The 14,314-nt window shown below is 42.9% G+C and overlaps 1 protein-coding gene across 1 annotated transcript in view; it reads left to right on the forward strand.

Annotated features, from left to right (window-relative positions):
- The window catches only part of asip1 (agouti signaling protein 1), a gene marked incomplete at its 5' end in the record, with an annotated part of 67,809 nt that extends 55,644 nt beyond the window's left edge, over positions 1-12,165 (forward strand). The window contains one exon of the mRNA XM_072244213.1: positions 11,666-12,165. Within this exon, the coding sequence (XP_072100314.1) occupies positions 11,666-11,854 (189 nt within the window). The remainder of the gene's footprint in view (positions 1-11,665) is intronic.
- Between the last annotated feature and the right edge of the window lie 2,149 nt (positions 12,166-14,314).

Raw genomic sequence — 14,314 nt, forward strand, 5'->3', positions numbered from 1 at the left:
AAACAGACAGTCTGCAGAGAGACTTGGATAGATTGGAAGAATGGGCAAAGAAATGGCAAATGAAGTACAATGTTGGAAAGTGTATGGTAGTGCACTTTGGCAGAAGAAATAAATGGGCAGACTATTATTTAAATGGGGAGAGAATTCAAAGTTCTGAGATGCAACGGGACTTGGGAGTCCTCGTACAGGATACCCTTAAGGTTAACCTCCGGGTTGAGTCAGTGGTGAAGAAGGCAAATGCAATCTTGGCCTTCATTTCTAGAGGAATAGAGTATAGGAGCAGGGATGTGATGTTGAGGCTCTATAAGGCGCTGGTGAGACCTCACTTGGAGTACTGTGGGCAATTTTGGTTTCCTTACTTAAGAAAGGATGTGCTGACGTTGGAGAGGGTACAGAGAAGATTCACTAAAATGATTCCGGGAATGAGAGGGTTAACATATGAGGAACGTTTGTCCGCTCTTGGACTGTATTTCTTGGAGTTTAGAAGAATGAGGGGAGACCTTCTAGAAACATTTCAAATGTTGAAAGGGACAGACAGAGTGGACGTGGCAAAGTTGTTTCCCATGATGTGGGAGTCTAGTACGATAGGGCTTGACTTAAGGATTGAAGGGCGCCCATTCAGAACAGAGATGCGAAGAAATTTTTTTAATCAGAGGGTGGTGAATCTATGGAATTTGTTGCCATGGCAGCAGTGGGGGCCAAGTCATTGGGTGTATTTAAGGTAGAGATTGATAGGTATTTGAGTAGCCAGGGCATCAAAGGTTATGGTGAGAAGGTGGGGGAGTGGGACTAAATGGAAGAATGGATCAACTCATGATAAAATGGCGGAGCAGACTCGATGGGCCGAATGGCCGACTTCTGCTTCTTTTTTTATGGTCTTATGGTAAATGTGACAACTTACATCTTTTCAGTAGATGGAATGGACAACATTTTTTCTCCTCATTCCAGGCTAAGTCAAGGGGAATTTCAATCTTTATGGATAATACAGTTCCCTTTGTCCAACATAAAGTAGTGTCTGATACTAATGGGCACTTTGTCATAGTGTCAGGGAAATTAGATAATGAATTAATGGTATTTGCTAATCTGTATGCTCCGAATACAGATAATCCAGGATTTTTTGAGTGTTTTTTTTTTCGTTGCTGCCAGATTTGAGCCTTTACTCATTGGTGATGGGAGGAGACTTTAATTGCTGGTTAGATCCAGTTTTAGATAGGTCGTCCTTTAAAACAGCGACACCTAATAAATCAGCTTTGTTTATTCAATCTTTTTTAATGAAATGTGGTATTGTAGATGTATAGCATTTTGTATATCCACTAGATAGGGAGTATTCATTTTTTTCTCATGTCCATCATATGTATTCCAGGATTGATTACTTTTTTATTATAGTCAAATGATTCCTTCAGTTCGATCCTGTGAATATAAAGAAAATGCTGTTTCAGATCATGCTCTGGTGATTTTATCTTTAAATCTACCTGGTCTTCCTCAAACAAACAGATCTTGGCATTTTAATTTAACTTTGTTATCTGATAAAGATTTCTTAAAACTTCTGGAGAGACAAATTATTCTTTTTTTTTGAAGAGAATACTTTGGAAGAGACTTCTAGTCCTATTAGATGGGATTCCTTTAAGGCTTTTATTAGAGGTCAACTTATTTCCTATACTGCAAGTGTCAAGAAAAAAGATAATAAAGAGAGAATTGAGTTAGCTAATTAGTTAAAACAGTTAGAACAATAACATGGCCTTGGCTCCAGATCCTGTTTTGTATAAAAGACGTGTTGAAATTCAAACGAAATATGATCTTCTTTTAACATATTCAACTGAAACTCAACTTATAAAAGATAAAAGTCAATTTTATATCTACGGAGACAAAACAGATAAATTATTGGCTAACCAATTTAAAACCTTTATAGCTAAATGGCAAACTACAGAAATTTGAAAAGCCAACAGTGATAGGACAACGGACCATGTAGAAATAAACAATATTTTTAAAGAATTTTATTCTAAACTTTATAGTTCTGACCCTCCCAAAGATAACACTGTAATGAATAATTTTTAGACCAATTAAACATTCCTACACTTTCTGTTGATAACCGAAAACAGTTGGATCAACCTATTTTATATGAGGAAATTGCTGAGGTTGTACGTTCCCTGCACTTGGGGAAGGCTCTAGGTCTTGATAGATTTTCTGCAAAATTTTATAAGGCTTTTTCCTCACTGCTTATACCTCATTTATGTGTAGTTTTCTCGGACTCCTTTGAGTTGGGTAGATTGCTACAATCTTTTTATGAAGCTTCTATTTCGCTTATTCTTAAAAAGAATAAGAACCCAACCGAATGTTCTTCATACAGACCAATATCTTTACTTAATGTTGATACTAAAATCCTATCCAAAGTTCTGGCTTGTAGGATTGAAAATATTTTACCATCTATCATTTCCGATGATCAGACTGGATTTATTAAAAATCGATATTCCCACTTTAATATTCGTCATGTATTAAACATTGTTTATTCCCCTTCTAAGGAGATATCGGAATGTGTGATTTCTTTGGATGCTGAGAAGGCTTTCAATTGGGTTGAATGGAATTACTTATTTAAAACTTTAGAAAAATTTAATTTTGGGCCCGATTTTATTCAATGGATTAAATTACTTTATTTAGCTCCTTCTGCTAGGGTTTTCAATTTTCAGTATTCCAAACTAATTAAACTTCAGTGTGGAACTAGACAAGGTTGTCCCTTGAGCCCTTTGTTCTTTAACTTGGCTTTAGAACCCTTAGCCATTGCTTTCCGAGAATCTAATGATATTACTGGTATTTTAAGGAGAGGGACTATTCATAGTTTTGTCATAAGGAGGTGGCTGGGAACGGACCCAAGTGCAAGACGCAGACACTGAAGTACTAGGGACAGGACATGGACACGAAAACCAGGAACCCAGAACAGGACTGGAGAAGAGAGCTAGGAGCCCGGGCTTGGACTCCGAGCCAGAGACCCCAGAACTAGGCAAGGACGAGGCTTAGCTGGCAGGCAGGACGAGGCTGGAGTCTTCAGGGTTAAGACTTGAGGTTTGAGGCTAGAGGTGAGGCTTGGCAGGAGGCAGGAGGCTGGAGTCTTCAGGCTTGAGGCTAGAGACTTGAGGTGAGGCTTGGCAGGAGGCAAGAGGCTGGAGTCTTCAGGCTTGAGGCTAGAGGCTAGAGACTTGAGGCAACGCTTGGCAGGAGGCTGGAGTCTTCAGGCTTGAGGCCAGGCAGGAGGCTGGAGTCTTCAGGCTTGAGGCTAGGCAGGAGGCTGGAGTCTTCAGGCTTGAGGCTAGGCAGGAGGCTGGAGTCTTCAGGCTTGAGGCTAGGCAGGAGGCTGGAGTCTTCAGGCTTGAGGCTAGGCAGGCTCCTCCTGGGCAGGGCGCAGTACTCCTGGGCAGGGTGCGGTACTTCTGGGCAGGACATGGATCACCACCCAACGGAGGCATGGAACAGGAAGGGACAGAACCAACCGCAGGTAGCGGCAAGACGGCCTGACTTACCCCACGGAGGCAAGGGACAGGAAGGGACAGAACCAACCACAGGTAATGGCAAGACGGCCTGCTTACCTGATGGAGGCAAGGGACAGGAAGGGACAGAACCAACCGCAGGTAACGGCAAGACGGCCTGGCTTACCTGGGCAGAGGCAAGGGACAGGAAGGGAGCTAGGTACAGGGTGGCTCCAGGACAAGACTGCAGGTGAGACGAGGTGAGAGTTACCAGCAAGACAAGGCAAGGCTTCAGGCAATGCAAAGCGAGATGAGAACTTCAGGTGAGGTTAGAGTTACCAGCAAGACAAGACAGGGCTTCAGGTGAGGAAACAGGAGGCAGAGGAAGGGATACAAGGAGTAGGACAAGAACAATCCAGCAACCACGTCCTGGTCTCTGAAGGTATTTATGCAGCCAGCCCCAACAAGCATCAGCTGACTCAATTAGAGCTCAACAAGAACAGAAACAGGGTAGACAGGAAAACCTGGAGCAAGGGTCGATGGACCAGATCGTGAACCGGAATACGGACATCATGGACTGGACCATGAGAAGTTTCACTTTATGCTAATGACCTACTGCTTTTTACTTCTAATGTCGAGACTTCATTACCTCCTGTGCTTTCTCTACTTTCTTGTTTTAGCCGGTTTTCAGGATACAAATTGAATTTACATAAGAGTGAACTTTTTCCTTTGAATAATTTGTTATCAATTAATACTAACCTTCCTTATAAAATTGTAAGAAATCAATTTATCTATTTGGCTGTAACAATTACTAAGAATTATAAATACCTATTTAATTAAAATTTTCTTACCTTACTGAATTTTGTGAAAAGGACATTTTCAAACCGGTCGCTGTTTTCGTTATCCTTGATTGGCCAAATTAACTCTATTAAAATGAATATTTTACCTAAACTCATATACCTTTTTCAGGCATTACCCGTTTTTACTCCTAAATCTTTTTTTGACTCTCTCGATTCTATTATATCTTCTTGTATATGGAAAAACAAACACTCTCGACTAAATAAAGTTCATCTTCAAAAATCTAAGAAGAATAGAGGTTTTGCTTTACCAAATTTTAGGTTGTATTATTGGGCAGTCAATATACAAAATCTTATGTTTTGGACATATTACATTAACCGTGAGGACTGTCCGATATGGATTTCTTTAGAAGCTAACTCTGTTAATAAATTTTCTATTATTTCTTTCCTTGGATCCTCACTCCCTTTATCCTTTAGGAAATTCTTTGGTACCCCCAGGGGTGCCCGAGGGGGGGGGGGGGAGGATGAGCACCCCAGTCGGATGGACACAACGACATCAGACCCAGGCAATGAACAAACGACGATGAGGAAGCAGTGTGCATGTGGCAAAATCTGCAAGAACGATCGCGGCTTGAAGATCCACCAAGCGAGGATGATGTGTTTGGTGGGAGCAGGAGCAGCACAATGCGCAGGTGTCCAACCTGATGAGACGAAGGAGGGGCCAGGCCCGGAGTCACCCTATAGTGCCCGGAACCTCCAAGTGTTGCAAACTAATCCCTCGAACATGAAGTCTAAGAGGAGGTGGATCAAATGGCCTGCAGCTAACATGACTTCACTGTGGAAGCAGTTTGATGAAGATGTTAACCAAATTCTGGAGGCAACGGCGAAGGGAGGGGTTCATAGGAAGCTGCAAGCCATGACAACAATTATTGTCAGTATCGCAGCTGAACGGTTCGGAGAAGAGGAGAAGGAAGGCTCCAAAACATCTTCCTCGAAGAACCAAAGAGCATTGAGGATCCACAACATCAGGCAGGAGATGAAAGTGCTGAAGTCCCAATACAAGGAGGCAGGAGAAGAGGAGTGCATTGGCTTGGCCCAGCTGATGTGCATACTACGAAAGAAGATCACGGTCCTCCGCCGGGCAGAGTGGCATCAGAGGCGGCGTCGTGAAAGGGCTCGAAAACGTGCTGCCTTTATCGCCAACCCCTTCAAGTTCACCAAGGAGTTGCTGGGGGAGAAGCGCAGTGGGAAACTGGCCTGTTCTCAGGAAGACATAGACCAACATCTGAAGAAGATATATAATGATCCTGAAAGAGAGCAGGAGTTGGGAGAGTGCGACATCCTAATAGACCCACCTGAACAGGATGTGCAGTTCGACATGTCAGAGCTGCAACTAAAGGAAGTCAGAGAGGTCGTCCGCAAAGCAAGGGCAAGCTCAGCTCCAGGACCAAGCAACACCTCGTACAAAGTGTACAAGAACTGCCCCAAGCTCCTGCTGCGTCTGTGGAAGATCCTGAGAATCTTCTGGAGAAGGGGGAAGATCCCAGAACAGTGGAGGGTGGCTGAAGGGGTGTGGATCCTGAAGGAAGAAAATGCCACCCAGATAGCTCAGTTTCGCATCATCTCCCTGCTGTGTGTCGAGGCAAAGATCTTCTTCAGTGCAGTTTCCAACCGGTTGTGCACCTACCTAGCAAAGAACACCTATATTGATACATCAGTCCAGAAGGGTGGCATTTCAGGGATGCCGGGCTGTCTGGAGCACATCGGCGTGGTGACACAGCTCATCAGGGAGGCCAGAGAGAACAAGGGCAACCTGTCAGTGTGGTGGCTCGACCTGGCAAATGCACATGGCTCCATTCCACACAAGCTGGTGCAGCTCACACTGACCAAATATCACGTCCCCAGCAGAATCGGAGACCTTGTCGCTGATTATTACAGCAACTTCAGGATGAGGGTCTCTTCAGGAGCAATTACATCAACCTGGCACAAGGTGGAGATCGGCATCATCACAGGGTGCACTATCTCAGTGACACTGTTCTCCCTAGCCATGAACATGCTCATTAAGTCTGCTGAACCAGAGTGCAGAGGGCCCAGAATGAATTCCGCTCAACGGCAACCACCTATCAGGGCATTCATGGATGACCTCACAGTCACCACAGAATCAGTTGCAGGCTGCCGGAGGATTCTGCAAGGGCTCGAAAAGCTAGTGGAGTGGGCCCGGATGCATTTCAAACCTGCCAAATCAAGATCGATGGTGCTGAGGAAAGGGAAGGTGGAGAACAAGTTCCGGTTCAGCATCGCAGGCACAGCCGTTCCAACCATCACAGAAAAGCCAGTCAAGAGCTTAGGCAAAGTTTTTGACAGCTCTTTAAGGGACACAACATCTATTCAGGCAACCTGCACCAAGTTGGATGGCTGGCTGAAATCTGTGGACAAGTCTGGCCTACCTGGGAAGTTTAAAGCCTGGGTGTATCAGCATGGCATTCTTCCCAGAATCCTGTGGCCCCTCCTCGTCTATGCAGTTCCGATCTCAACAGTCAAAACCTTAGAGAGGAGGGTTAGCAACCACCTCAGGAGATGGCTGGGGCTGCCAAAGAGCCTGAGCAGCATCGCACTCTATGGACACCACAACAAACTGCAACTGCCCTTCAAATCCTTGGAGGAAGAATTCAAGGTAACAAGAGCCAGAGAAGTGCTACAGTATAGGGACTCAAGTGACCCGAAGATGGCTAGAGCAGGGATCCAAGTAAGTACTGGCAGGAAGTGGAGGGCAGAGGAAGCTGTTCAGGAGGCAGAGGCGAGGCTGCATCACAGGAGGCTGGTGGGAGTGGTCACACGAGGCCGAGCTGGGCTAGGATCCTTTCCAACTCCCCAAATGGACACCAGAGGGAAGGAGAGGCGTCGTCTAGTTCAGGAGGAGGTGAGAGCAGTAGTGGAGGAGATAGCCTGCAAGGCGGTGGGAATGAAGCAACAGGGAGCTTGGACAAGATGGGAGAATGCATTTGACAGGAAAGTGACCTGGGCTGATCTTTGGAAAGCCGAACCACATTGCATCCAATTTCTCATCCAGGCAGTGTACGATGTGCTTCCAAGCCCATCAAACCTGCACACATGGGGCAAGGCAGAGTCATCTGCATGCCCACTGTGCTCCAAGCGATGAACTCTGGAGCACATCCTCAGTGGCTGTGCAAGAGCACTTGGTGAGGGACGGTACAGGTGGAGGCATGATCAGGTCCTGAAGACCATCGCTGAAGTCGTCAGTGCAGGAGTTGAGTGGGCGAAGCGGTCCCGACCCTCCAAGCAGACCATTGCCTTTGTCAGAGCTGGGGAGCGGCCAATACCTGCCAAAAGAACATCTGCAGGCATTCTGACCTCTGCAAGGGACTGGCAGCTGTTGGTGGACCTCGAAGGGCAGCTGAAGTTCCCCAACCATATCGCAGCCATCACCCTGTGACCAGACATTGTCCTAGTGTCTGAGTCTACTAAGTAAGTGGTGCTGCTGCAGCTGACAGTCCCATGGGAAGATAGCTTGGAGGAGGCCTTTGAAAGGAAGCTCTCCAAGTACACAGGACTGGTCAGCAACTGTCAGCAGGCTGGATGGAGAGCGAGGTGTCTCCCAGTGGAGGTTGGTTGTAGGGGATTCATAGCCCGTTCTTTAGTTAGGGCCTTCAGCATTTTGGACATCGAGGGAGAGAGGAAGAGGAGAGCCATCCACAGTACCACCGATGCGGCAGAGAGGGCCTCAAGATGGCTATGGCTCAAAAGAGGGGAGCCATGGAGTCATAAGTAGCTAGCCATCTGGACACAAGCTGGGGTCTGATCAGCCCCGGCTGGGTCACCTGGAGGAGGTTGTATGATGTTGAAAGACCCGAAACACCCGATGATTCCAGGAACATCACTGAAGATGTGTCCAGAAGCATCGATAGATGTATGTACACAGTGGTCTATTGAGATTTTCTTTGCCTAGTCCCATTTGTTCTATTTTTTTAAACCTTCAAAGACTGATTCAGTTTTTAAAGAATGGGATAGATTGGGTATTAAATGCTTCCAGGATTTGTTTATTGGAGGAAGTCTTCTTTCTTTTGAGCAAATGTCAGCTAAATATTGATTACCCAAAACTCGCTTTTTTCGTTATTTACAAGTTAGAGACTTTCTACGTTCTCAATTATATACATTTCCTTTATGTTCCAATAAGGACTTATTAGATGTAATTTTTAATCTGAAACCTTTTTATAATGGTTCAATATCCAATATTAATGGTATGTTGCTAGGAATGAGAAATGTTCCTATAGACAAAGTTAAAAATCTTTGGCAACAAGATTTACAGACTTCAATCTCCGAGGAAACTTGGAATGAAATTTTTAATTGGTGAACACTTCATCGAAATGTGCCTGTCATTCCCTCTTACAATTTAAAGTGGTTCATAGGGCTCATATGTCTAAAGGTAAGCTGACTCGTTTTCAATTCAGATATATCTCCTTTCTGTGATGGATATAATAATGGAGAAGCTTCATTAATTCACGTTTTGGACATGTCCGAGCCTTGAAAGATATCGGAAGGAAGTATTTCAAACTTTCTCGGTACTTTTCAAGGTAAATTTTAAGCCTAACCCTTTGACCACATTATTTGGTATTGTTGGAAGAAAAGACTTTATTTTGGAGACACCTGATTTGCATATTTTGGCTTTTATTTCTCTTATAGCTAGGAGGGCATTCTTGCTTAAATGGAAGGGTGCTGCTCTGCCTACTCATGCTCAATGGTTATGTGATGTTATGTCATGCTTAAATTTAGAGAAGATCCGTTGTTCAGGTTTTGAATCTAGCCAAGAGTTTTATATATTGTGGGGACCATTTTTAGTTATTTTCAAAACCTTTGATTTGTTGTAAAAGTACAGATGGTGGCTAATAATACATTTTACTATATGATAAGGGTTTTTCTCCCCTTTCTTGCTTTTCCTAACAGCTCTGACTTTGGTAGTGGGTTTAGATTTTTTTTCTGTATAACAAAATTCTCATAAAGGTGTCTTTTGCCATCCCTATTCTTCTTTTGATGTCCAAGTCGCACCTGCCATCTGATGTCACCCAGCTTCCTAAGTAGCAAAAGTTCTGTACTTATTTTATGTCTTCCCCATTTACGAGAATGAAGAGTATACTGATCAATACTAAACTAGGCATGACAACCCACCTCAGAGTACTGAAATGTTACATTTATCCAGTTATGTTATATGGCTCAGAATGTTGGACAATATCTAGTATCATGAGGAAATGAATTGTAGCAGCAGAGATGTGGCTTTTGAGGAGGATGCAAAGAATATCATGGATGAAATGAATATCTAATAAGGATGTCATGGACAGAGCAAACACGAAAAGAGAAATAATGTATGAGATCATGAAAAGGCAACGTAACTTCATTAGATGTGTGATTAGGAAAGAGGAGTTAGAATGCACGGTAATTATGGGAAAGATTGAAGGGAAGAAAGCAAGCGGAAGACAAAGACAAATGATGATGGAGACAGCAGCCAGAGAACTGGAAATGAATACCAATTAATTGATCCACTTGACCCGAAACAGGAGTGTGTGGGCCATGGCAGTCAAAGCTCAAACTGGGCATGGCACCTGATGATGATAATGATAACAAAATTATTGTATTTCAATATTATGATTTAATCTAATTTTTTATGAATACAGGATTTTGAGATTGTAACTGTATTTTTAATATAATGTATCAGGTACTTTTTTTCTTTTGACTTACAATATATCTGTAGTAGGTAAGTTATTGGAGGGAGTACTAGGAGATAGAATCTACAAGCATTTGGATAGACAAGGACTTATTAGGGAGAGTCAACATGGCTTTGTGCGTGGTAGGAATGTTTGACCAATCTATTGGAGTTTTTTGAGGAGGTTACCAGGAAGGTGGATGAAGGGAAGGCAGTAGATATTGTCTACATGGACTTCAGTAAGGCCTTTGACAAGGTCCCACATGGGAGGTTAGTTAGGAAAATTCAGTCGCTAGGTATACATGGAGAGGTGGTAAACTGGATTAGACATTGGCTTATGGAAGAAGCCAAAAGGTGGTAGCAGAGAATTGATTCTCAGAGTGGAGGCCTGTGACTAGTGGTGTGCCACAGGGATCAGTGCTGGGTCCTTTGTTATTTGTCATCTATATCAATGATCTGGATGATAATGTGGTAAATTGGATCAGCAAATTTGCTGATGATACAAAGATTGGAGGTGTAGTAGACAGTGAGGAAGGTTTTCAGAGCCTGCAGAGGGACTTGGACCAGCTGGAAAAATGGGCTGAAAAATGGCAGATGAAGTTTAATACAGACAAGTGTGAGGTATTGCACGTTGGAAGGACAAACCAAGGTAGAACATACAGGGTTAATGGTAAGGCACTGAGGAGTGCAGTAGAACAGAGAGATCAGGGAATACAGATACAAATTTCCCTAAAAGTGGCGTCACAGGTAGATAGGGTCGTAAAAAGAGCTTTTGGTACATTGGCCTTTATTAATCAAAGTATTAAGTATAAGAGCTGGAATGTTATGATGAGGTTGTATAAGGCATTGATAAGGCTAAATCTGGAGTATTGTGTTCTGTTTTGGTCTCCAAATTACAGGAAGGATATAAATAAGGTTGAAAGAGTGCAGAGAAGGTCTACAAGGATATTGCTGGGACTTGAGAGACTCAGTTACAGAGAAAGGTTGAATAGGTTAGGACTTTATTCCCTGGAGCGTAGAAGAATGAGGGGAGATTTGATAGAGGTATATAAAATTATGATGGGTATAGATAGAGTGAATGCAAGCAGGCTTTTTCCACTGAGGCAAGGGGAGAAAAAAACCAGAGGACATGGGTTAAGGGTGAGGGGGGGGAAAGTTTAAAGGGAACATTAGGTGGGGCTTCTTCACACAGAGAGTGGTGGGTGTATGGAATGAGCTGCCAGATGAGGTGGTAAATGCGGGTTCTTTTTTAGCTTTTAAGAATAAATTGGACAGATACATGGATGGGAGGTGTATGGAGGGATATGGTCCGTGTGCAGGTCAGTGGGACTAGGCAGAAAATGGTTCGGCACAGCCAAGAAGGGCCAAAAGGCCTGTTTCTGTGCTGTAGTTTTTCTATGGTTTCTATGTATCTTCTTGGACTCTGTATTCCTTTATGCAGTAACTAATAAAAATATTGAAAGAGAACAATTAATACCTAGAACATGAATTGTAGAGTCCTTGATAGTATGTTGTAGAATCAGCTCAGTGTTGAGGTAAGTGAAGTTATTCACTCTGTTTCAGAAGTTGAAAGGTGATGGTTAATTACGAAGAGAGTACATATCAATAATGAAATGATTCCCTTTTCTAAATAAAATTTACTAAAGTGATTGGACCACAATCTTCTCAGCATTTTTTTCATTTTCTCAATGCAGGACAATGGACCATCGGGCCATAAGATGAAAAAACTAAGAGGGTCCAATGGGCAGTGTGTGCAGCTCTGGGGAATGTGCCTTCCACCTTCTCCACCATGTTGCAATCCCTGTGCCTTCTGCCATTGTCGTTTCTTCAATACCATCTGCTACTGCCGGAAGCTGAATTTCAAATGCATGGACAGAACATAGGCGGTGAACATACGTATAATTAATGCAAGGTTTCAAAAGTATACTGTATAATATGCATGCCTTCACTTTAGCATTTAAGGGTACCAGTAGATTCCAATTAAGAATTATCTACAATCTACCAATGAACTCTTATAGGACTTGCACAATCTTTGATATAAACTAGTTGTAGGGAATTAGAGGTTCACTAAAGTATTATTTAACTAAAGACTGAGACATGGAGGAATGTGTGCAGAGGATATCTTTGTTACTTTCATCTGCAATGGTGAGTTTTCTTCTGATTTTCATGCATACACAATAAATTTGCAAACAGATTTGCTTAATGCTTTATTCTGAAGAAAGATCATCAGGCTCTTCGTTGGTCGGGGTTGATAATAAACACTATGTCCTAGCTATTGACATGATATGCAAGCCAGGGTATTACCATATGGAGAGCAAGGTGTTTCCCATCCAGCAAATTCCATCTCTCCATGCAGCTGATGAATCCAAAGGAACGTCAGGAACCGATACAGTCACAGGAGTTGCCAGCCAGCATTGAACTCAACATAGGACTGCCACAGGGACTCCAGCTCTGGATTTCTCCTCAGGGTTTACTCCTTTCTCAAGAGTGGGTATAGCCACAAGGTAACAGAGGTTAGAGATCAGAGTTTTCTTTCTCCTAGGTGAGCTGCCAACAATCGCTGATGAATCCCATCTACCCAAAGTGACTGGTTTTAAGGCACCAGTAACACGCCTTTGCTCATTCTCCTGTTAGTAGAAACGGTTCACCAGGCTTAGCAGCTGAGCCACGTGTGAAGGCTAGGAGCTGGACTTGGTTGTCAGAGACTATTTGAGATGCACGTCATTGGAATCAGTTAATAGGTAGTAGGAAACTATCCTTACTACCTCCTCCGGCTATAACAACCTTAAGGAACCTTGAAGAAAGGTGCCTTTAAAAAAAATCGCCAACAAAATGGTGTGAGTATGGAGAGAATGGGGTGGGGTGGATGGCATTGAAATTTTCTCATTAACATAGAACAAAGTGAATTTCAAAATCCATAGTAAGTTCATTATCAAAGTACATATATGTCACAATATACAACCCTAGGATTCATTTTCTTTCAGGCATTCACATTGGAACAAAGAAATGCAATCAAATGAATGAAAAACTACACACAAAGATGGACAAACAATGTGCAGAGGACAACACTGTGCAAATAAATAAATAAATGCTGAGAACACGAATAGTAGAGTCTTTAAAAGTGAGTCCATAGGTTGTGGGAACAGTTCAACAGTGGGGCGAGTGAAGTTGAGTAAAGTTATCTCCTCTGGTTCAGGGGCCTGATGGTTGAGGTGTAATAACTGTTTCTGAACCTCACAGTGTGGGAGCTGAGACTCCTGAACCTCCTTCCCGAAGGCAGCAAATTTAACCTACAATTCCACAAAAACCTGACTTTTTCTTTGTATCGGCAAAACCAGTTTTGAACTGTGCAGGCTCCCCCCTACTGCTGCTAAAACTGCTGGGTCTCAAAAGCAAGAAACTTCTACCTGAAAATCATAAATGTGAGAAATTGTGCAGATGCTGAAAATTCAGAGTAATATACACACAATGCTGGAGGAACTCATCAGATCAGGCAGCATCAATGGAAAGGAATAAACTGTTGACATTTTGGGCTGAAGCCCTTCATCAGGACTGGAAGGAAAGGGGAAGAAGCCAGAATAAGAAAGTGGGAGGAAGGGAAGGAGTACAAGCTAGCAGGTGATTGGTGACACCAGATGGGTGTAGTTGGAAGATGAAGTAAGAAGAAGGGAGGCGATAGGTGGAAAGGGACTGAAGAAGAAGGAATCAGCGGAAAGGAGAGTGGACCATGAGAGAAAGCAAAGGAGCAGAGCCCCAGGGGAGGTGATGGGCAGGTGAAAAGAGGTAAGAGGGGAGACAGAGTGGTTTGCTTTATTACAGATTCAACAACTGAAAGTGAGAATGAATTCTAATTAAAACATGTTCCATTTTCAGAGAAAGACTAACTAGATGAGATGAAGTAATTCTGTAATCAGAAAAAAAAAATTCAATATATGTTTTGCATTCTGATATAATTGAATCAGAAGAAAAATCTGCTTCTGGTACTGATTAAGATCATTTGAAGTAAAATTTACAGATCATCATCAAAGACCTCACATTTTACTTGGGTGTTTCTGTTTCTTTTCCATGAGGAGAAAGTATTTAAAGCAGAAAAAATATCTAATCAGAAATGGTTCCAACAAGGTACACATCATCTGAAGATGCTTTTGCCCTGTTAAGTCATAGAGGTTGAAATTTAGGAGGCTTTACGGAATAACTGCCTTTTCCAAAAGCTTCCTTCTGGAAAGCACTATAGGTCTATTTAAACAAAATTTTAATGCCATCTTAATCTAATCAACCAAACTAATTAGCCTCCCCACCCCCTCTATCTATTATCCCCGCCACAGCACTGCAGTGTAAACACT

Source organism: Mobula birostris, chromosome 2 (genome assembly GCF_030028105.1).
Source record: "Mobula birostris isolate sMobBir1 chromosome 2, sMobBir1.hap1, whole genome shotgun sequence".
Classification (NCBI taxonomy): Eukaryota; Metazoa; Chordata; class Chondrichthyes; order Myliobatiformes; family Myliobatidae; genus Mobula; species Mobula birostris.